At 43.4% G+C, this 24068-nt stretch overlaps 1 protein-coding gene across 13 annotated transcripts in view; it reads right to left on the minus strand.

Moving 5' to 3' along the window:
* The window catches only part of wnk1b (WNK lysine deficient protein kinase 1b), a 52164-nt gene that overhangs the window by 11485 nt on the left and 16611 nt on the right, over positions 1 to 24068 (minus strand). For 7 of the 13 annotated variants that reach the window (XM_061667693.1, XM_061667689.1, XM_061667691.1 and 4 more), the window contains exons 3-14: positions 12682 to 12854; positions 9515 to 9735; positions 9279 to 9436; positions 7454 to 7542; positions 7144 to 7283; positions 6646 to 6725; positions 6405 to 6578; positions 6131 to 6197; positions 5867 to 6063; positions 4466 to 4765; positions 1882 to 3240; positions 132 to 224 (exon numbers count right to left, since the gene is read on the minus strand). In XM_061667693.1, the coding sequence (XP_061523677.1) occupies positions 132 to 224; positions 1882 to 3240; positions 4466 to 4765; positions 5867 to 6063; positions 6131 to 6197; positions 6405 to 6578; positions 6646 to 6725; positions 7144 to 7283; positions 7454 to 7542; positions 9279 to 9436; positions 9515 to 9735; positions 12682 to 12854 (3051 nt within the window). The remainder of the gene's footprint in view (positions 1 to 131; positions 225 to 1881; positions 3241 to 4465; positions 4766 to 5866; positions 6064 to 6130; positions 6198 to 6404; positions 6579 to 6645; positions 6726 to 7143; positions 7284 to 7453; positions 7543 to 9278; positions 9437 to 9514; positions 9736 to 12681; positions 12855 to 24068) is intronic. The other 6 variants (XM_061667687.1, XM_061667695.1, XM_061667694.1 and 3 more) reach the window with 6 other exon arrangements.

Genomic DNA, 24068 nt, shown 5'->3' on the forward strand with positions numbered 1-24068 from the left:
GAGAGGCCTGCAGCAAGGAGATATGTGTGATGAAGCGAAAAACTGGACGGACGCACCCACCTGTAGAGAGGAATTCGAACAGTTTGCAAGGCTTTGTAGCATTTAAAACAAGGAAGGCTTATTTTTGTTACCTGCTGCGGGGTCCCTTGAGGGGTCAGTTGCGAGGCCAATGGTCCTAAAAGCGGGGAACCTGGGGCTGGCTGGGTGGTTGAAACCTGAGCCTGCTTTGTAGAAAACAGGAAATAATCAGAATTTATCTATGTCTTTCTGATGGGAAAATTGCATGAGCACAAACGCAAGGTACTTCTACTAGAGTACGGCTCTTAGTCTATGTTTCATTCTTGCGTATGCACACATGCACACAGACAAATTGTCCGAGTATAAAACACACACTACGTAGACAGTTTGTAGCGTTCATAATATTGGGGTTAGGCTCATTAGATTGGGCTTTGTTCTCATGCATGGTCGGAAATTAAGGGTAAGTGCATGTTACACAGTCACAGATGAAACCAAACACTATTTTACTCGTTTGGGGATTCTCGTTTTGTGGACAGACAACCCACTCCGTTTCTTAACCTTCATCCCGAACCAAATCTGGTTTGAAATGTCACATGAATAACAATCAAATCACATTAGAATTACATTAGAATGGCTATCAACCCAAAATGAACCCTTAGAAGGCTGCATACATTATACTTGTCAAGAAAGTAACTTAAACAAGTATAGTTGCAATACATCAGCTAAACAGACAAATAAAAGCACGGGAATAAAAATGATACAAATGTCATGACAGAAAAGCTACGAAGAATGCGAAATGAAAACAATGACGAATATGACACCGAGCCTATCAGCTTTCTAAGGGTTTGACGGGTTGCAGCTGTAACCTTTGAACCCTGCAAAAGACAGTAATAACAAACACAAAAAGCAAAAAAATAAATAACTGAATCAAAGCGGTACAACACAAAGCTACAAAAAAAATACACAAAATTAATGTCTGCACATTGCTTTATTTAATCTAAGCCTCTGTCGATTTGTTGTATGTTTTGGTGTGTTTGTCCGCACAAATCAACAAAGTCTTTCGGCTTTATGACCTTTAGCCAATAGAAGAGAACCATTATATGTTACTCGATGTAGTTCATAAACCAATGAAACAATATTATTATGGCAAGCGACTTTGGATTAGCAGTGTAATATTCAAGTATACCATATGTATAGCATACTTGTACAAACACACGTTTCCATATACAGATATATATGAACATACAGACAAAATACTACTTACTTAGGACACATTGTGTTAATAATTAAAAAAAAATAAAAAATAAAAAAGGATGAGGCTTAGACTGTTTACAAAGCTGGTACAACAGGGCAAGTCTCAAGCAAATCTGAATACACCAACTATTTTTTTTTACCATTATTTTGATCATTGTCAGGGAATAAAAAAAGTGAGACATTCGCAAAGAACATTTGAGACGTGCTCTGTAGCATCCAAGCGACTGGAAAGGGGTTAAATTCACAACCTTACTGCATGGGCAAAAAACATGATCTGGGGTGTCGGGTTGGTCGGGTACCACAACAGGAATTGCCCATGGGTCAAATTACCTTATCACTCGTCTAACGTGATACGTTACTATATTTTTACAATAATCACTTTCTATTTTGAAAAGTTGAAATTTGTAATAGAGTTGCACGGTGTACCGGTACTATAAAGGTACCGCGGTACCTCGCCGTCAAAAACGATACTATACCACATCTGGTATCGTGATAACACTAATCTCTAAGGCAATACCAATACATACAACTCAAGCAACAACATTGCAAAAATGTAATTGGACCCATGGGTTCAGACTTCCTCGAACGTTGAAAATGTGAACTCAGTACCAGTGTGGGGTTATTGGCCTGCATGGCCAGCAATGACTCATGGTACGTCATGTCGGGCTGGGAGGGAACCACCCCTCCATGTCGGGACCACACACTCGGAATGAGTGACTCCTGTTGGGCCGCCGACGTTCCCAGGTTGGAGGACGGGGTGGGAGGGAGAAAAAACTGCATGGAGGGCGGATGCGCCTGGCTTTCGGTTGAGTCACAGAATACAGCGGAGGACGACCGCGGGATGGACTGAGCGGCCGAGGAGTCGAAATGGAGGAACGAGGGAGGAGGCGACTGGAACTCTCCTGCATCAGAGGACTGCAGAGAATCGCTGGATGGCTCTGGACTTCGGTCTTTGGCGCTTAGGCCTGCGTGATGGAGGAGGAGACTTCCTGGCGGTAAGGGCAGCTCGGGACTGACATAGGAAAACATCTCTTCCGTTACCGGCTGGAGTCGAAGGTACGAGCCGGAGCCGCCCGACCCCGTTGAGGTGTTTTCATCCAGGGGGAGATCCATGGAACTCCTCCGGGCTCGGTACAGTCTGGAGGCCAGGAGGCTCGGGTCGTTGGCGGCTAAATGGTAGTCAAAAATGCTTCCCGTAGGCGGCGCCGCATCAGCTGTGACTGGCGGTGTTGACATCGGGTAGGTGGAAGGTGACGCGTGGTGTTGCGCGTCGGAGGATGAACAAGAAACAGGGCAACCGGTGGGTTGGTTCATCGAAGGTACTGGCGGAGGAATTGGACTGTGCGCGCTTAGTCTTTGCATGATGTGAGGGTGCAGGAAGCCTGGCTGAGGACCGGAATCGTAGCCCAAACCGGCAGCCGCTGCAGCCGCTTGCCTCTGCTGGTGGAAACTCAAGAGGCCGAGCTGGTGCGCAGTGATCGGGTAGCCGCCGTACGCCATGGCTTCGTAATGGTCAAGTAAGGCCGCTTGATTTAAACTCAGTCTCCTCACTACTTCTTCGTGTTCCGCCCTCATGTCCTTGTAGCCGTAGAACGTCAGCTCCGATTGTCCCGGGAGATGCAGATGCTCCCCCAATCCGAGTCTCTGAGGGAAACCGGGATTGGCCATGAAGAGAGAGGGCGGGTCCACGCCCTCCATGCCGGAGAAGGGGTGCAGGCTGCTCCCGTATCGGGGGTACGCCGGCTGAAAGTGGCGGGTATGAGCCTCCAGAATAGATGTGCTCTTGCGCCGCTGCGTGTTATACGCCTTTGGGGGGGCGGTCGGAGGAGGTGAGAAGGAAATGGGGCGTTCGGGGATGGAGGGGAAGAAAATAGTGGGGGGGTCTGGTAGTGTAGGGAGAGGGGCGCTCCCCCCTGCTCCTCCTCCTGTGCTCGCTCCTCCACTGTAGGGGTGCGCCATTGAATGCTGCTGCGACAATGAGATACAGCGGGTTTAAGAATGACAGAAAGGCAATACAAAGAGCATCGTCTCTGAACAACATTTCTCCAAGAAGCAAAAAGACGTGGTTAGGGTAAATGAGACTATTCCAAAGAATAATAATAAAAAAAGAAAGAGAGATTGAGGGAAGGAAGCATGAGGGTGAAAAAGAGGTATAAAAAAAGATGACAACGTTAGGGAGGAGTACAGCTGGAAGATGAAATATTCGCTGGAACTTCAATCTGCCGATGCATCTTCACTCAGAATTTTTTGTAAAACCCTACGAAATGTCGACATCAGGAAGAATCTACCGATTTATGCTGGCATTCTAGTACAGTGATGCCTTGAGCCAGTGATCCGACTTTTGCGAGATACAAGCTGTTGTTGGGCATTACACGTTGTGCATTTCGAACGACATAGCTTTGCCAGAAAACGCCACTGACATGCAAACGGTTAGCAACGATAGTTGCGGATTCAGAAACAACGCATATGTGAACACAAATGTTGGAGCAACACATTTAGACAGATAATATAACAATAGGCAGAGGCATATATTCTTTATCCTCTACGCAAAATTATATTACATATTAATATTACAGCATCTCACTGAGTAACTTACAGTAGCAATAGAAGTCATGATGAACAAACTGTTTAATTGGTTAAAATCTATATAATAATAATGCTATTACTCTATGTTTTTATAAAGTACAATATTATAGTGTGCTATTTTTCCTTATTAAAAAAACAAACATTTATTTGTTTTTTTGTGGGAGGCTGGAATGGATTAATGGCATTTCCATTTATTTCAGTGGTGAAAAATGATTTTGAGATACGTTTTTTTTACGTTACGCACATGATCACAGAACAAATTAAATTTGTATCTCAAGGCACGACTGTATTTCCTTGTAAAAATAACACACACACTTTAGGTGACTAACCCTGTACACAGTGTATGTATGTAATAAATTCTGCCAGTGAATGGGTTTTCCTGGTGGTAGATGCATATGATATAAGCACATTTGCATAGATTTTGGACAGCCAGTCAATCTGAATTGAATATAATCCATCCCTTGGTTGTCCACCAGAAGAAGAGAGGCAGCAAAAGAGATGGATCAGATATCAATGTGGCACATGATCCTCATTATCTCTTTTCACTCAACTCTCTGCTTCCCGCCACCTAAACGTGGCGCAGTGGGACGAGGAGCTTTGAACCTACAGGGCTAGAGAAGAGGGCGGGCAGGCTGGCCCTCCGCCGCCTGACCCTGGGCAACGACACGGCCGAGTGAAGAGGAAGCACCGCCTCCAGGGCTTTGGAGAGGCGCGTGGCGAATGTGTCCTTCTCGGCCGAGCGAGGTGCGCGAGGGGAGGCGCCGGCGTGGGAGGACGAGGAGGACAGGTCTGGCGGAGGGGTGAAGGGCCGCTTGAGGTGAGGCGCCAGGGGCGTGGGGGCGAGGGAGTAGGAGGAGGGGGGGACGCAAACGGACATGCTACGGCTTCGACGGCGGTGGGACGCAGGCTGCGGGACGTGAGGAGGTTGGGACCAAAAGGGAGAAGAAACACAAGTGAAGATGCAAAAAAAAAAGATAACAGCAACAAAATGTCAACATAAGCAAACACAAAATGTACACTAAATCAAACAAAAATCTACCTGTGAATTTGTCAGATTTTCTTTTTAGGAAGGCCACACACCAAGTCAGGGGTCACTAACAAGGTGCCCGCGGGTATGGTCAATAAACACTGTAGCTCACCAGTGATGAAACATTGTGATTTCCTAGGAATGTTTCAGAAGTGATCGTTTTGAAAACACTTCAGTGTTACTCGAGATGAATATAAATGGGACTATTACTCTTACCGTTATACGACTGTTGTTGTGCACATTGTTCTCTAGTCCCTTTTGACTTGACTACTCTGTTTGATATTAATATTTAAATCTGTTTTCTACCTTGTTTAATCCTTGCTGATAATTATAAATCTTATTGTGTGACAAATTAATATGTCCAGTGTCTTCACATATGAATATCATTAATCATGCATAACAACATATAATAAATAAGGTATTTTGAGCAAATTTGTCATTTCAGAAGTGTGCATCAAAATTATGGAATAATCAGTAGCCAAGAAGGATCTTCCAGTTTCAACAAGGTCGGTGACCCTTGGTCTAAGTTATTCCAAAATGAAATGATATTATTTAGTTGTCGTTGTAGTAGTTCTTCATGTGCATTTAAAAAAAAAAAAACAACCAACAGTTCTGTGAGTGAAAACCTAGATATGACACCTGATGCATATAAAAAACACATTACATTTAAATACAACTTGGAAAGAGTAAACAAAACAAAAAGGAAAAATGTTGCACGACAGTCATCTAATAATCTAAAAAGAGGAGGTTGGATGGAGGAGAGACGAAATTATATAAGAATGTGGGACGACCAGGAGTTTAAAAACTCCTGCTACTACTCTCGTGACTGATAAAATGTAAAACCGAACATGCGCAACTCACAACCGCAAGCCCACTCGCAGGCACTGCAACCGCGATCCCACTCCAAACACACCGAGCAACAAATCAGAGAGCACATTTGGTGAGATAAAGCGCCTGTCGGAAGGGATGAACTCCACTCACCACTGGCTGCGGAGGCTGGGCGTAGGCCGGGTGCTGCTGCTGCGCGGGGGCGACGCCTCCGGGTGTGGAGGGGTAGGGGCTCTGCGACTGAGGTTGGCTGGCGGGCGGGCAGCTGTAGGACATGGTCAGCTGACCCAGCTGGGGGCAGTCGCTGGAGAAAAGCGAGGAACCCTGACCACTGTCCGCGCCTCCTTCAGCTGAAATTTAATATAATGTGTGGAGTAGGAATATCATGCGTCAACAAATCAACGTCATGTGTCTTACTTGTGTGTGAGATGCCCAGCTGCTGATAGTGATGCTGTTGCTCCACCTCTGTCTCGTCAACCTCTGCCTGGCAAAAAATTTTAAATAAATAAAAAGGGTAAAAACAAAACAACCCAAACAAAGTGAATACAGTGGTGCCTTGACATACGTTTGTTCTGTGACCACGCTTGTAACAGAAAACACTCCTCAAATCATTTTTACCCATTGGAAACAATGGAAATTAATTTGTCTTCTAAATAACAAAAACAGCAGTAGAATGTGAAGAATTAAAAACCTGTGTATGTGACGCTTTGAGTGCCTCTTGTTGTTCCGCCTCAAGTTTCCTCTTCGCCTGCTCTTCTCGCACTAGCTGCCTCTGCTCTCGCTTCCTCCGGATCAGTGACACACGATCCTTGATGGCTTTGGCCATAGTCTTGTGGTCGCCCTCGGCCACATAGCCAGACTCAACCTAGAAGTGGGACATTGTGACAATGGTGATTCCCTTTCATTTAACCCAGACCGCCATCAGTTGATACCATTTCCTGGGCCACATCTTCGGGAACGTCCTTATTGAGGTCAAAGGAGAACTCGATGGCTTCGTTGTCTTTGTATTTTCCTGGAAACACAACAACACAGTACGCAGGTGTTCAAAATGTATCTCAACCCATAGAAGGTAAGAAGAACAGCAGATATTGAATATTTTTCAAATCGAGTATTCTTCCGATTATCCCATTGATTAATTCAGGAATACGATAAAAATTGATTTTGCATCATTAAACAGAATAATGTGCATGTGAGGTGCAGGTATTATTTTCGTCCACTTTGGCTTGCCATCCTCATGTTCTACTGTAGTATCTGTTTCTTAGAGTGTTTATGGCTTTTAAACGCAGAGCCTGACTCGAGATGGTATGCTATATTAAATTAGCTAACATTGATAACTTGCGTTGGCGAGGCAGAGATTTTGCATCAACCTTTTTTTGTAATCGAATTACTCAAGGTATTCCGTTCGTATTCTTAAGCATTATTTTTCTTACCTTTGAGCTTCTTGACATCTTCTATTCTGAGCCACAGTTTGATGGCGATCATTTCCCCGTCATCCTCCTCTGCCAGCTCAACCCTGACCCCCGTGTCCTCCTGGAAGAAGGCGTGGTTCAACAGAATCTTGATGGCGTATCTACAAGGACAAGACAGGTTAGTTTGAAGGATTATAAATAAAGTGGAGGGAAGAACAAAGAAGAGATGTTTTTTTTTTTTTGTTTTTTTTTTGGTATGACTATTGGATGTGATCATTGTTTTAAAAAATTGCACACTATTACAGCTGGTTTGTGTGTGTGTGTGTCATACCTCTCATCTTTGTTCGTCCTGATGCAGCCCTCGATGATTTCCTTCACTTCGGGAATGGCCACCTTGTCGAAACTACCGGGCTTCACTCCCTGCGTGACAGTACAAAAAACAAGTTAACGCAATAAATTGTACTCTGGACAAATGGTCCTTCAGCTTACTTGAGATGAAAATACAGCAGTGACGCTATAATGTCTATACAGTGCAATAATAAAACTAAATCAAATTAATTCTGCTGCTGTTTACTTGCAAAGTCACGTGATGTGCGTGACTTGAATCAAGAGGCAGGCAAGAGAACATACATTGGAAAACATGAGGCATTAAAGTTGCTTCCCATGGCGCAGAATTATATAATCAGGTTAACATCAATGGCGTCTTGTCATTTAAATTGATGGCGGTTGAACAGAGCAGTGTGTTTGTTAGGACTGTATAAATATTTGACAAGCAGAAGTATGTACGGGTCCAAATCGGGAATTAATAACAAAACATTTTACAATTCAACGCTCAGGAATCTCTTTTGGTGGACATACAGGACTTGAATATTAAAAGCATAATTGATGCTGATGTAAAAAGACCAAATTGAACATCGTTAAACGACAATTTGCATGAGTTTTGGTCTAGTGATCGAGATCTAGTTGAATTCTTAATTCCAATCAAATGGAAATAAAACAATAAAAAATAAATAAAACAGACCAAACGCATACACTTATGACACGTTTAAAAACTTTACTTGAAAATGGAGGACTTCTAACTCTTAATCATAATATTAAAAGGGATGGGTCAAGACGTACTGCAATAGATGGTGAGTGACTTACCTTGAGTGCACCCAGAGAAAAGGCTTAACTTTTAGTCCAAAGTGACTGAAGATTGTTTACCAGCAAGCGCAAATGACCACCTCCCATCTTTTCTGTCATTGGCTCTTTTCTCTCCTTCCACTCCCCACCACCAACTCTCTCGCTCCCTCTCTGGATTTCACAGTCACCCACAAATACACACACTGAGATTCCAGGGCCAAACAAAGTTTGGACTCATGCGGGGAGTAATGATATTAGGTATGACAGATGAGAGGGAGAGAAAGCGGGCTTTATGGGGCTGACTGGAGGTAAGGAATGCTCAGGAGGAAGGGGAAGAAACTCTCGGCCAGGATTAAAGGACGAGGCAATGACGCGGGCCTTAAATTCCTATAAATTGGTTAAGTGTTTTTTTTCCACACAAACTGGTCTTCGTAACATCATTACTTCCTGACTTCCTGGCAAATGTAACTTTTTGACCGTTGTTTTTTAGTGATGACGTAAGAGGTTAATGAGGGTGACCGGCCTCGTCAGGACACTGGCTGTGGGGATCAATTGCCCGGCGAAAAGAGAGGGGCTACCTGGGGTGCGTCGGAAAATAACGCAGGCGGCCAACGGGTTGTTTTGACAAAAAATGTAAGGCCGGCCGTCATGAGGGGGAGGAATGGGGATGTTGTAAGGGCTGCCCACGGGATTTTAAATCAGGACCCTGAGGGTGAAGTAATGCGATTTTTAAAACGGCTAAATTAAATCACGCAGGTGTGCTTGGAAGACAGATATTTACACTAAAATGTAAATTTAATGCAGTGATAAAAAAAAAAAACTTAAAGTGAGACTGGGCAGAACGATGACTGCCTCTTTTATTCCCTCCCAAGTGATTAGAAACACATTTTATGGCATATAAAACAAAAGTATTTTGACGTGGGAACTGATTTTGATGATGACATCTACTGTCTTATTTCCACTGAAGCGGAGATTTATCCAGATTACACAAACAAAAAAACATGAGTGGATCTCATGGAGTGCAAAACACTCACGCTGGTGACTCGTCTGTAGATCTGGGCGGCGTTCTGGCATTCCGAGTAGGGGTACTCCGAGGTGGCCATCTCTAGCATGCACATCCCGAAGGCGTAAACATCTACAGATTCATCGTACTTCTCCTCGTACATTTCTGGAGCCATAAACTCAGGAGTACCTGACCGCACAACAGACGAAGACCACATATTCATTATATATGTCGTTAGTGCAGTTGTAGTAGTTGGAGACATCCTACCAATGACGCTCTTGGCGAACGATGCCCGTTTCAGCGTGGCTAAGCCCAGGTCCCCGATCTTGACCGAGCCGGTGGGCCCGGTGATGAAGATGTTGTCGCACTTGAGGTCGCGGTGAATGATGGGTGGCGCTCTGGTGTGCAGGAAGTGGAGGCCCTTGAGGATCTGCCGGCACCACGAACGCAGCACCTTGATTTTCATCACCTTGAAGCGCTTCAAGTAGCTGCCGAAAAATCAAAAGCCCGGAAATGACTTTGTTGAAGAAGTCATCCATAACACATCTGAAACTTTGTTTGGAAGTTGTATGGAACAAGGGAGGACCAAAAGGTCACGGCAGCAATAAATAATATTAACTTTGCAGCATTACCAGGAAGATTTCCTCATTCGATATCAAACATGGATTTGTTTTGAAGTCTAGTTAGATAAAAAGGGGATTAATTTCATCCCTCTAGATAAGACGTGAGGTAGTTAGGCGATCTAGTCTGCATTTTAAATGGCCGACATCACAGCAGAATAATCAAATTTTTTTTTCCCCCTTATGCAAGTCCTCTCAGAACTGAGAGCCAAAACCTTGATCTAATTCGGAATTGAATAAAAGTGCGGAATCTCACGAGAGCTGGTGAAAACTGTCGTACATACACGTGCAATATATAGTGGTGCCTTGAGATGAAAGTTTAATTCCTTCGGCGACCACGTAAATGACTCAGAACACTCATATCTCAAATCAACTTTCCCTATTAAAATGAACGAAAATGACTAATCCATTCCAGCCGCGCCCCCCAAAAAATATGTTTGTAATGTGTTTTCTTTGTTTTGTTTTATTGTGTAAGGACTAGCACTCCTACAGTTCTTTATAAAAACTCACAGCAATGACAACATTACAATAGAATGTAAAGAATTAAACAGTTTTTGCCACGTTTTTTGGTTTAGTTCAAATGGACATTGTGCTGCTCCTTCTGGTGTGCACCTTGGCCACCTGGGGGCAGTATAATACGGACATATGGATCTACATTGAGCTGGTCAAAACACCTCACTAAGACACAGTAATATTAGTTGTTCTCTGCAGATGATAAAAAATATATGCCTGTCAGTATTGTTATATAATTTGTCCCCGTGTTGCGACATCATTGTGTTCAAATATCTGTTATAACACCGTGATACAAACGCTATTTATTAGCCCATCTATGGAATTTTACATTGTTTGTTAGCATTATGCTAATTTGCCTTCCCTAAAGCAAAACTATGTGGTTGTTTTAAATTACTAATGTGTAATTCTATTTGTTTTATGTTTTGTTTGAGCGTAAACTTCAACTGGGAGTGAGAATTAACAGCTTGATGCCTCTTTTTTGAAGAATTGTTCACGATCTGCCATATTGTTGCTTGTTGTGAAGTGAGTTAAGTTCATTCGTATCGCAAGGCACCACCGTATTGTGCGGTAAACTCATATACACACATGCACACACACAGATAATAGGGCTCGCAGTCAATATTCCCATGCTCCATATCTGTTGTCCCTCTCATCATTCCCAACACATTAGCACTCCTTCTTGCAGAGCGTTCACCTGGACTACAGCCAACATACCCTACAGTGTTACAGTACATGTGTACAGGCAACCACTCAAAATTGTTTACATACTTCTTCGCTGGCTCCTGCACAGTGTAAAAGTAATCCATACATTTGCATTCTTTCCTTAACGATAACCTCTGGTGATGGGATTTTGAAAAGGGGTAAAACAAATTCTTCCACAGTACAGTATAGGATTTGTGAAGTCAAAATTGAATGGAGATCCTGCAGTGTGCAGTAGAGGGCACTATCACCCTTGTAAGCTTTGTCACGCTTGTTATCTGTTCACAGGTGGCTCATTTTTGGGTCAGACAGAGAGACACTTTCTAGTTAACTTAGAACCGCTTTCCTAATAAAATTAAAGTGTTTTCATGCCTCTTTAGTGTTCCGCTCTTGCGCCCTGTCTGAACTGAAACTGTCAGCGTGCTCATCCATGCGTCTCGTCGTCGCGCTGTCCCCCTCGGCACGCTTCACTTGGTCCCTGCCGCTGTCTGTCTGTCCGGTTGACAGGAATGAGAGGAATCTGCAGCAGAAGCAGCAGCTGGCAGGTGGGCCCATGTCCCGCCATGCACCGCGGCAGGGAGGCGGGGGACACGGCGCTTGCTCACCAGTTCGCCCCACATTTTGCCTCTTATTGTGTAATCACATTGAATAGACCGCATGCTTCAATAGACGTGTTCACCGCGTGGACAATGACGACCACAGACATTGATTCTCCACGCTGAATATTTTTTTCCCATTTGGGTGGAGAGGTGCATGGGGCAGAAACAGTTGGACAGACCCTATGTATTGTGCACGACGTGACACTGCCATTTTTGCAGGGAGCACTTGTGAACTGTGCAGTGAACCATCACAAATTCACGGTTCAAGCCTTCAGATAGGCACAAATTTTTTTGGGGGGAACCTATACTACGTTATCAGTACCGGTATTGATGCCAATACACCGATACCACTTTACCAGCATAACATAACTTAGGGGCAGATGCAGTAACAGCCGTGACAGCCATTTGGAAATATTTATTTATCAATTTTTTTTAAAGACTTTGTTAGTCGACTGCAAATAACGTTCTGCAAAATGGATGATGAATCCCTCTCGGGCCGCGACACTGGCCGCTGCCCCGCAAGTTCCGTCGGCGGACCGTCCGGCAAGCACCAAGTTTCTCGAGCCCCGTCAGCTGCCCGAGTTTTCAGTCTGAGACATCACAGTAACTGAAATATCTTGTGTTTCAGGTTTAAATAGGTTAAAATATCACTAATGATAAGTTGTTACTCTAAGAAGGGTTATATGAAAAGTTTGTGTTTTTGAACAATATTTGATTAAAATAAAACATTTTCATCACAACTGCAAGATGTAACGGCATGAAGCAAGTATCAGGACTTGGTATCAGTGGGTACTTAAATATGTAAGTGTTTGTACTCGGTCTGAGAAATATCAGTAATGAAAGAATTACTTTGGTGCCATCTTTATGCCTAGGAACAATGTTGAAGTGAGTTGAGGAGTTTCATTTAGACAAAAGTAGGGCTTTTCCACCACATTGTGGCATCTTACGGCAATTATTGTGATTGTTTTCCGTGGGAGTCATCAACTGTACGTCTAAAACTCACGTCTTGAGCGTGCCCGAAGTCATGAGCTCGGTGACCAGCACTATGCACTTCTTCCCCTTGCACGGCCCCTCCCACGAGTCGTAGAAGCGGACAATGTTGGGATGCTGGAGGCCCTTCAGCATCCCGGCCTCCTCCTTGAAGCGCTGCCGCTCCGACTTGGACAGCTTCCGGTCCTGGAAACAGAAAGAGAGAGCGGGAGAGAGGGTGAGGACAACAGGAACTATGATGGCAGGATGGAGTGGATGCATGTGATAAGAGGATGCGATGCGAGAAGTGGTGATTGAAATCTGATGATGAGGACGGCGTCATATCAGACTGAACCGCAGCTGCTCACTCGGGAGGAGGCTCCGGCTAAAATTGCTCATTGTCCTTTCATCTCCCATTCAAAGGCAACACAGCAATAGTTTGATCTTTTCTGCTTTTATCAGAAATAGTCTCCTACTGTGACAGTCTATCCATATGTTTGTAGTTAAAAGTGTATAAGAGGGCGCCTTCCAGTTAATTACAGCTTATCTCCTGGATGCTTCTTAAGTGAGTTGTGCATCAACGCAATGCCGTTTAACGGGCATTCCAGCTCCACCCATGATGCCCTCGTAAAATGCAAAATGGCTCAAAGGCCACGCAGGCCTTGTAAGGACGCGTGTGGTTCGCTTACTCACGAACATGTGCGTCAAAGAAAGTGTTTGCATATTGATGATATACACTCAAAGTCACATGTTATAGCATTGAATATATCGAACCTCACATGCACATTTTGTTGTTGAATAACGCAAAATCAAATTTTATCTGATTACTCGATTAATCGGTGGGATAATGGGTAGAATAGTCGAAGTTCTGGCAATATTTCGCATTTTTCTCCCAAATATTTTGAGATTCGCTGAGTTTCTAACAAAGTTAGGCAATGGAATAATCTGTTTTTGTGCTCGTTTATTACTGTAACGTTGTGCTTATATGTTTCCCATCCAGTATACACACCGAGATGAGGATGTAATGATCTTCAAAATCATCATCATCATCATGATTGTGTTTGTGTGTGTTAAAGTGGCCCATAGTGGTTTCTACCTGCAATGTGCGCAATGCATTTCGCTGATGTCTATTAGCAGCTGACACACAAACATCCTCATCATCTTCAACCTCTCGCTCGCTCCATCGCCTGACCCTGTGGTCACATGACAATAGATGAGAGCTCACCTGACTGACTGGAAGTCAACATTCCGTTTTCCGAGCAGCACTTAAAAAAACAGCAGCCTGACCACCCATAATGACGCCTCACCTCAGAGTACTGGAAGCTTCTCCCTCTCTTTCTCATGTGTGAGCATGTGTGAGAGCATGTGCAGAACAGCCTCTAATCAATTAATCGGCTGCACCATTTTTTTATACAAAGTGAATATGTTCTCCTGCAACTTTAGGGTCTGAATGGGTGTTGACGTTGGGATATAGCCTAATATGAAAAGAAAGCTAACAAAATATAGATCATCCCGGCGAGGTTTTTTTTTTTAGTAATTGAATTTCCAGAACACCAGCAGTCTTGTTAAGAAGTTGGTTGTTTTCAGTCTTTCCGCTGCAAGCTTCAAAACATCATGAGACTTGTACTTGTCAGATTCAAAAACACCCTCTCGCTCTCTCCTCGTCACAAGCAAGCCGACACGCACTTTAACGTGGCGAGCCCGCACGTTCACATCTGTACTTTCTCATCTGCCACTCACACATCACTCTTCCAGTGAGCTCTGTGTTCTCCGACGAAACAAGCCACTGACGCATCCCCTGCGCGAGCGTCACGTCTGCGTCGGCTGGCCTATTTCTGCATGAGGACGTGTAGAAACGCGCCCACGCGCGAGAAGGCCGCCAGCGACCTAGTCCCGTCACCCGCAGCCTGGGTGGCGTTAAAGCGGAACCTGAAACCCTCGGATCGACCCACGCCGCTTTGCCGCTCGGTGATCAGACTGGGGACGGATATGGAGGTCACAAACACAGCCTCAGTGAACCAGAATGTTGCACACAAGCAAACAAAACTGATGAAAACATAATCTTGGAGGTCACAAGCAACCACGCTTGGCAAAACAGAGTCCCAAACAAAACATTGGATTATCTAATCGGGAACCCACACAGGGGGGGTTGTTACATTTGATGGCCCGGGCCAAACCATTGCCCTTTTCTCAGGCTTTTTATCATATCCTGTACAGCATATTCAGTTGTTATAACGAAGTAAAAATGAATTATTGACCAATCTAAAGTGTTGAAAATGGCTTGATCTCTTTGACGATGCAATGTTAATGGGTAAACATACATTTGTTTTTTGTTTTTTCCTGAATAGTGATGGTTTTGGAGACGCGAGGATTCCGCCTGACGCCCACGTTATGTTACATGGGTTCATGATTGTGTAGATGCTAGATGAATGGAGTTGATGCTCATTGGTCCGCTCCATTTTCAGTGCTTTGCTGCAATCTTTTGGAATTGCAAACTCCTTCTTGGGAGGGGCGTCAACGATTCGCTTATTTTATTTTTTTTACGGCAGGGCTCGGTTTCTATACCATGCTAATAGCGGGGTTTCACTGCACCCCACTGTATAGGATTTGATTGGCTAAATTACATAATACTGTACCGGTGGTTAGAGCAACTCCTGTTGCTTTCCAGTGCTCTCTGCAAGCTGCAAATGTGTGCTCATATGAAGCTAACCTCAGAAGAAGCCACTTCTCACACACAGTGGTCCGTTCCAATTCCACGCTAAGGAGTCTGTTAACGGTTAATTTATGAGGCAAGGGATTGTTTTTTGGAAAGCAAAAAGTGTGTATCATATTCACTTTTAAAATTAGTGCCAGGGTAACTGACTCACAGCAAAACAACTTTTTGAGCAGCAATGACGCAACCCATCTTTTTTAAACGTGCAACTGAATCTGCTCAGATAGGTGACTGCTAAAATCTTTCGCCTACCCGCTTTGATTTCCCTGCTTGACCTGCATGCGTTCTGACCCAAATTTCAGAATGTTGGGTGAATACACTCGGAGCGTTATTGAATCAAGCTGGGCTGATTTAGGTGGAGAACTTACCGTATGTCCAGGGCGGAACTTTGTACTTCATTAGTATGGAGCCAAAGTCTCCGAAACCCCACACACATGCCCGTGAGATGCTCCCCGGCAAGGAACCTCATAAACATGCACACAGCTAATGTACAGCAAAACCTCTGCGAGTCCTTTAGCACAGCTTGTTATGGTTTAGGCCCCACCAGCGTGTCAAAGAGGGGGAGCATCTGTTGTGAATAAGAGTGATTGAAAGGGGGATGAATGACTTCCAGTAAGTGGGCGGGGGGTGGGCACAGAAGAAGCCCTCATATCGGCACACTGAGGACCTTCAAGACATTTCAGGTGCGGGTGCTAAAGCCCTGAAGGCAAACATTTTGAGATTTGAGTTGACTTGTTGGCAGGCTGCTGCTATGTTCCAAATGTGTTTGCTCTATCTTTTCTTTTTTTGTCCACTCTCTCCTTTGTGTTTCTCTTTCCACTCTCTCCCGGATTGCCGTCCCCTCCTCCTCCTCCTCCTCACTCATTCCTTCCTCCTACTTAGCTGGTTTTTGGTTTCCCATCAGTCACCACTCTACATATTGCAGTAACCAGGGCCATGTGTCTGACTCCTAGAACTGAAATCTGACCTAGTTGTGGCTGAAAAAGGAGTCTTGCCTGTTGAAAATGTGGCCAGGCGAAGGCATTACGGGCTTCCTTGTGTTTAAAAAGATCATAAATGGGCATTTCTTCGTTCGGCACCTCCTCTTCCTTAAGATGTGACCTATATATCAAACGAGAGCCAAACCTTAAGCTTGAAATGCTTTAGAATAAGCACCACTAATGTCAGGATGAGTTCAGCTTCAATAAAAACGCCAGCGTCTACTCATGTGCTTAACAATAGGTGCGGTTGTAGCTTGACACTCATTGTTTCATTGGTCTGCGTCTGGCTGTCCGATAAAGATACAGCAACCCCCAAAGTTCGTCGGAATCCTCAACATGCCGACACACACAAGGATTCCTGCACATCATACAGGGGTACAACATTACATCACAATCCAAGAGAAATAATCCTCAAACTGGCAAACTGTTGAACTATCCAAAAGAAGTGCTAATTGTGGGTTTTGTTCTTTCTTTTTTTTTTTTTAACTGTAATAAGCAACCAACAACGGACTCCTTTGTTCCATGCGCAGAAAACAACCATCCAATTAAATCATGTGAAGGAAACAGGCAGCCAATGGGTCAAAAGAACGCTTTTTAATTACTGCATCAAGTAACTTAAACAGATATTTAAAATCTCTTAAAGACCCTGTAAAGTGAATTCAGAGATTTTTTTTTTTCTTCTAAACACATACCATTCAGTGTTCCTAATTTTTGGCGCGTAGATAAAACAGCGCCGTGACGGACTTTTGAGTTGACAGTTGAGCGGGGCGTGGTTGCAGTGCATTCAGCGTCTCAGAGCGGAGAGATTGGCTTGATTTTTCACAATTTCGAAGCCTCATTTTATATTTCTATTTTTGTAATCATTACAATTTACCAGGGTTGCTAACAACACTGTGGTGAGAATGTAGAAGACATTTATTTTGACTCTACATACATTACACCATTGCACAATTTAGTCCAAGCAAGTAAAAAAAAAAAAACTAGATGCACATTTGTATGACTTGACTGCTTAGAGACAGCCATAATGAAGATTTATTTGAAACGTGCAACGTTCAGGCGTAAGCAACTTCCCTGTAGGTACGCAGGGTACATCTTTGAACTTTGAGGCATTTCACCTGGGGGAAGGCGCACTTTCAATAATCGCGTGTGTGTGTGTCATGCATGCAACAAGTGTACAGCAGCATGATTTATGCGGCATTTCTCGTGATGCTACGGCTCCCTTTTGACGTTTTTACCCCACATCAAATTCAACCAAGTCTACCTTGACAGACCTTTGTACTGGGCAGTGTGGAAAAAGGTTGTCGTCTAAGTATAGCGCAAGTCGGCCTGGCCGCCGTGTTCGCACTTCATAAACAAGCAGGCCGCGCAGATGCACATGATCCATTCAGCGTACTTCTTCTGTTGATGTTTCCAAAAATGCCAAAGGCCAAATATGCCAGGCCGCGCAAGTAGATCCAACAACTGAGCCTTCATAAACAAGAAACATTTAACATTCCGTGCGTCGTCAAGCCATGTGTATATGTGTGACCTTGAATCCCTCAGTTGTTAACTTAAATCTCTCGGCCATTCCCGACTCTGTTACACTAACTGATGATCTAACGCAGGGTAAGGAGAGGGTTAGAGAGCGGACGACGGGCCGTTCCAGATAAAACGATTACATAATCTGGCAGAAGGATCCTTTTGCACGCCATTAAAGGTGTGGGCCCTCCGCTTTTGACGCCAAACATGAACTTTAGCGCGTCTCGGGTTTCGTTTTCATCAGCTCGCCGTGGCCGAGTAGCAAGAAAAAATTTAATAATAGTAGCACACCTTTTAGTCATGTTTATTACTTGCTGATGGGGAAGGAAGAGAGGACGGCCATGTTTATGTGTGGTTATCCTCACTCGAGGGGTCAAAACAGACTGCCCCATCGATCCAAAATTCTAGATCATTTTAGTCAAATCAGAAACCAGAAGAAAGTCATTTGTAGAAGGAAGAGTGAAAGACAATATGTAAGGGCATACATTGTGTTGACGCTTCATGGACCCCTTTGGGGTGGGGGGTGCTCAATTATGTGCAGATTTTTGCTATTCATGGCAGGGCTCAGTCCCTATCTCCCATTAGTAATGGGGGTTGACTGTAAATATTTCTAAAAAATGTTTGCGAAACAATACATCTGCCTCCAGTCTAACGTACATTAATGGTTTGCGCAAACTCCTTAGCGTCTTACACACTAGCCATCTGAACCATCAACTTTTTTTCCCAGCTTGCTGGTCCTCAGAACAAGGTTTGTGGGATGTTGGGGGTATGAAGGCCTCCACCAATTTGCAGGCTTCTGAGGCATAATACGACTCAGTGCCCAAATGTCACCGTCACGCTTATGGCACCATGTGCCTAATTTTCTGAATTTCTGAAACCGCAATGGGTTTGTGAACAGTGAAACGGTCCAAACGCAGCCCCTAAAACTCTAGAGGTTGTCAACAGATGAACACAAAACATGCAAATGCTACAAAAGCAAATAAATAATCATGCCACACTGATACAGTACGTGGTTTATGCCAAACACACACGTGTGACTTCACAACTTTTCCAATAAACACCCAAAATCAAGGGAGAGTGCAAAAAGATGAGTAGAACAGGATGCCAGATTTTTATTGGAAAAGGAAGTCCAATAAAATAAAATACTGACCTCCATCCACCAAGGCCGACATTGGATCAGCACCAAAAGCAGTTTTTGCATAACATACACTACAAACCATATTATATAAGCTACTTTCCACAGCGATACTATATCACCTTGACCTTGTCCCTCATTAGATTTCTCTATGGCCGTTTCCTCCCCAGCAGGGGCCCACGTTGGTGCAGCGACTGATTAGCCGAGACAACGACAGGAGAGAAACTGATTCGGGGGAAAGCCGAGAAGTTAAACAGATACAGGCTACTGATACGGCCGAGCGCTGTAAAGTGAAGTCATCTGGCCGAAGTCATCCGCAGACACTCCTGCGCAACTTTGTGTCGTTGCTTCGCATGAATAGTTGTTTTGATGACTCTACAGAGTGATACCACGCAGTTCTTTAGGGTTTAATGTGATCCAGATGAGACTTGAAGGCCTCTTTTTTGGGGAACTTTATCTTCATCCAAGGCAGTAAATTGAACAAACACTATGATGTTACGGAAAATGGTGTTGAAAACCATTCAAGGACGGACGGATGTGAGATTGAAGGATGAGGAAATGGGCAAACTTGCTCGGAGTCGTCTTTCCTGCTGGGATGACACACGGGGCAGACATGTTGCACACAATCACTTCTGAGGTCATAGCTTACCGCATTCATACACGTAAGAGTGGCAAAATACAAACGGCAACAAAAATAATAACCATATTGTTATTGTAATACTGCTTTTTACCTTATCTAGCAACTGGATGCCATTAGATGGTTCCGGTGAATGTATGAATACACATTTTGATGGGGAACAAGGTAGGGAAAAGGTGAAGAGGGACACGAATGATGCAATAACCCACAGAGATACACTCACAGTGGGTCGGGTTACTGCAGAGGAGCCCCCGTGTCTCAGCAAAGCAGACCAAGACAAAGATGTCAATGTCACAATGATTCAGTGTCAAACTTACGTCACCTAAAAAGCATACACAGCCTTTGTTGAGCAAAGTGTTTCGCAAGCACCTTGAGGGCTACAAAGAAAATGCTTTTATTTATTTAGATTTTTTTTTTTTTTTTTTTTACCAATTTGAGAAGTGGCGCCTTGAGGAGTAATTCCACTTCAGTTGCAATATGGACCTGTGTCCTCAATAGGCTCAAATGGCCTTAAGGCCATTGTACTGGCCTTATGTACTAGTACCACTAGTCTCTTATTTCTTCTTCATCTTTTATCTACTGTATGTACTAATTTTACTTTCAATTTCAAGATGTAATGGCATTATCAAAGCGAGTATTGTACCCAAATGTAAGTACTTGTCCTCATACAGTTTGAAAAGAAGTGGTACCGCAGCATCCCTCCATAACAATTTATAACATTAAAAAAATCATTAGCTCATCACCTGTTACACAGCTAGAAGAGACTAGTTAGTGAACTTTATACCCAACAGACTTCCCACCAAGTTTCGCGCCGGTGACTAAGTGCCGAAACTTCGGCTATTTCAGCTGCCTGAGTTCGATTTAATGGTTGGCAGACTTTCAGTGGATAATTACAATAATGTACAGGTCCGTCGCCTCAGAACGGACAAGCTGTAATTAATCACAAAGTACATCTGGCTACGATTAGCTTTACAAAGACAGGCACAATAGGTGAGCTCACTGTGTGCGCAAGCTGCACAAGAGCGGACACGTTTCCCTTTCGCATAGGACAGAGAGAGAAGTAGTCAACAATACAATTTTTTTAATATTAATAGCTGCTTTGAATATCCATACAATGAAGACTGGGATTATGTCAGGGAAGGAAGAAATTGGAGCGGCTTTATTATTTTCTTTTCATGCAGTTAAAGAGCAAGCTGACAGTAGAAAGACACATTTGAATAGCTATTTATCCATGTTCTCACATGACGAGGACTGCATTTCCCACAATCCTCAAGCGCGTCCTGTGAACCAGACTGTACAGTTCTTATTTGGATGCAAAATGGCAATTTGTCACATTTCAGTTTGATGATGACAGGAATGTGTTTACCGGATCTTATCATGCTGTCCTTATTTAGCCTTTGTACCACTTGAATTTGTATTTTATGACTATTATTTTTGCTATGGTTCAGCAGACGTGCAAAAGACAAAATAAATGTGGCGCATCAATCATTTCCCTTCAGAGCTATTCAAAACAGTTGTGCAGTACAAACAGAATTGTGGAGGATTAACGTCCAAATTGCCCATCAATTTAACATAAAAACACAAAATAACGTTTGTGTATACTCGTTGCTAGTGCACATCGACTATTGACAGCTCATCGGATTTATTCAGGTGCAAAGTGCCTGCGAGGGAAGAAAATAAGGATCAGAGGTGCACCTGTCTACACGCTGGAGCGTGCCAACACACACAGCAGCATCAGTGAGTATAAACACTTATGTTTGGAATTCCACTGTGAAGCCTTGTTTTGTTTGAGCAAATAACTCCCACAATTGCCCGTGCTTTTTGATGGACTTGTTACATGATAATCAAAGATAGCGGCGCGGAAATAGAACTTCTTACTGTATGGTGACACAGGAAGTTGTTAACAAGGTCCGCCTCGTCGCAGGAGCTCTCTAATGACACTTCACCTGCTGCGAGGACATGACCAAATGATGACCCCGTCTATTTGTAGCTACAGTCCCATTCAAGTGAATCACAAACTACTTTTAGGGTTAAAGAAGGATTATTAGTTCCAAAACAGTGGTCATTCCCGACTACTGTGCCATGAGAGATCTTCAGGTGTACCGCAGGAAATTATCCAATTTCACTTGATGGGTCCTAAAATTATATATATATTGTTTTTACTACAAACAATGTATCTTTGTCCATCTACCTATGCCAGCGACATATAGTATCGAGATATGCAGAACAATTAAATGCTCTTCCCCTAGATGGCAAAAGGCACCTGCTCCGCTATACAACTGAATAATAGCTTCGTGTTAGAGTTGTCCCGATCCGATGACATTGAAATTGAGGCCGATTACGTAATTTTCAGATGATCTGTATCGCCTGAAAAAGACCGAATGGCCACAAGCTTTTGGACTCGCTCAGAGCTTGATTACGAAAAACAGGCACGGAGTGAGATGAGGAAACATTTTGTTTCCTCATCACATTTTGACAATCAGGGCAAGATACTACAAAAGATACGGCAAACTAAACAGCAAACAGATGGTTGATCGTTATAGTTCAATGAGGGAAGGTTTACAGTAGCAAATGTGATGCATTCTCCCAACTTGCCTTCAAATATAAGTCCAACAAGTACGAATTTTGTGACAAATATTATTTCTTAATGCAATGCCGAGGTATCGGTTTGCACTCGGTAAAGGCCGAACGCAAAATCAAGTGACACGACTCAGACTGAGGTGCCAAAAAATTAAATCGGGACAGTACTACTTTGAGTTTAACTAAACAGGCCCCGATTTCACATTGGGTGAGTATTGTAAATATATAAGTAAAGCGAGGCAAGATCACAATTATTTCATCATACACTTATTGTGACATTTTTGTTTCATGGCGTGCTGCTGTGAGATTGTTCTTATGTAAAGTATGTGCCTTGACTCTATAAAGCTTAGGAAACAATAGTTCATATACACATAGAAGAACTGACTACAGGATGAAATATCCTCACTCATCATTCTTAAGAAGATCGTCACCCTTCCTCCCCCTCCAAAGTAACCCAGACGCTGACCCAGAATGTGACCTCTCTACTCAACGAGACCCTCAATGCCTCGCCTTGTGTCTTTCTAAGTAAGTCAGTGCGCATCATGGACATGTGCGGCACAGCTATGATACATTTCAACTTGAATGCTGGGTTTAATTGTGATGTGAGCTGATCATTTTGCATTTCCTTAGTTGCAGTCGGAATAAATTAGTTGCATATTTGCATGAGAAAGAATGGCCCGCACGCGTTTCGGGCCTCAAATTTCGGAATCCAAACGAAAAAGCAAAAGCTGAAAATATAAATCATGTGACACTGTTGCTGCCGCTTACACCTTCAGCCCATGAGATGGCTATTTTTAGACGTACAAAGAATGCACCAGAGCAAAGAGAGCCGCGAGGAGAGTAACAAGCAAAATGTTGAAGTAGAACGATTGATAAAACCTTTTCCTTCAAGTGTGCTAACAGTTGCTAACACATAGCAAAGAGCAGCTAACTAACTGACTTTAGCTAACAGAGGCTAAGATTTTGCATGGTCAAAATGTGGTTAGGTTTATGCAAAATAATTACATTTAAATTACTTATTTTGTTGTTGAAATTAGTTAGACTTCTTCATAAGCCCATAGGCTAGGCTATGATAGCATTAGCCCAGAAGTTATGACATGTAAGACCCCCACTCCAAATTCCAACAAGTGGCACTTTTGGCTATTGTTCAATATTCACATTCATGGCGATTTATGGTAGTTTTCAAGCACTGCCTCCTTTTTTTCTTTTTTTTTTTAAAAAAAAAATCCCTCTTATCCGATTCAAGCTAGTGATCTGAAACGCGGCTAATGTTTGGGCTAATTAAGGACTTTGCCCTTCACTGCAGAGCACTGGAAGCAGATTTTGAGAAAAAGGAAAACCTTCTCACAAATAAGCTTTAATCCTGTAAAGAAATGTCAGCACTTCCTAGCTGCTGTTGCCTCGCTACCGTAATAATACCCAACACTTCTGCCAGCTATTTCACAGAAAACAAATACCGAAAGCCATATGCAAGCTGCCATAAGCCCGCGACAGTAAATACATCGCATAGCGCTCAACTCCAGTTCGTCCTGTTTGTTCCAAGCGATTTCATCATGCCTCGAGACGTGACTGACGATGTTTATTAAATGATCTTCTGCATTTGCTTGATGTGGTGACAGGCTAACAGCACAGCAGATTTACAAAGTGACAGTGTTGCATGACACAAATGGCGTGGCCGTATTTGTGTCATGCAACACTGTCACTTTGATACCCGCTTTGTTGCACGCCACATATCGTCAGTCGTGTTAGGTACTCTGCAAAAACTTTTCCCACAGAATTCATTTGGATTTCTGTGTGTGCAATCGGATCGTTTCTACTTTCTGTAGGTACAACATCCAGACACTTTTGCCCTAGACGT

This window comes from Phycodurus eques, chromosome 22, assembly GCF_024500275.1.
Source record: "Phycodurus eques isolate BA_2022a chromosome 22, UOR_Pequ_1.1, whole genome shotgun sequence".
In the NCBI taxonomy this organism is placed as follows: domain Eukaryota; kingdom Metazoa; phylum Chordata; class Actinopteri; order Syngnathiformes; family Syngnathidae; genus Phycodurus; species Phycodurus eques.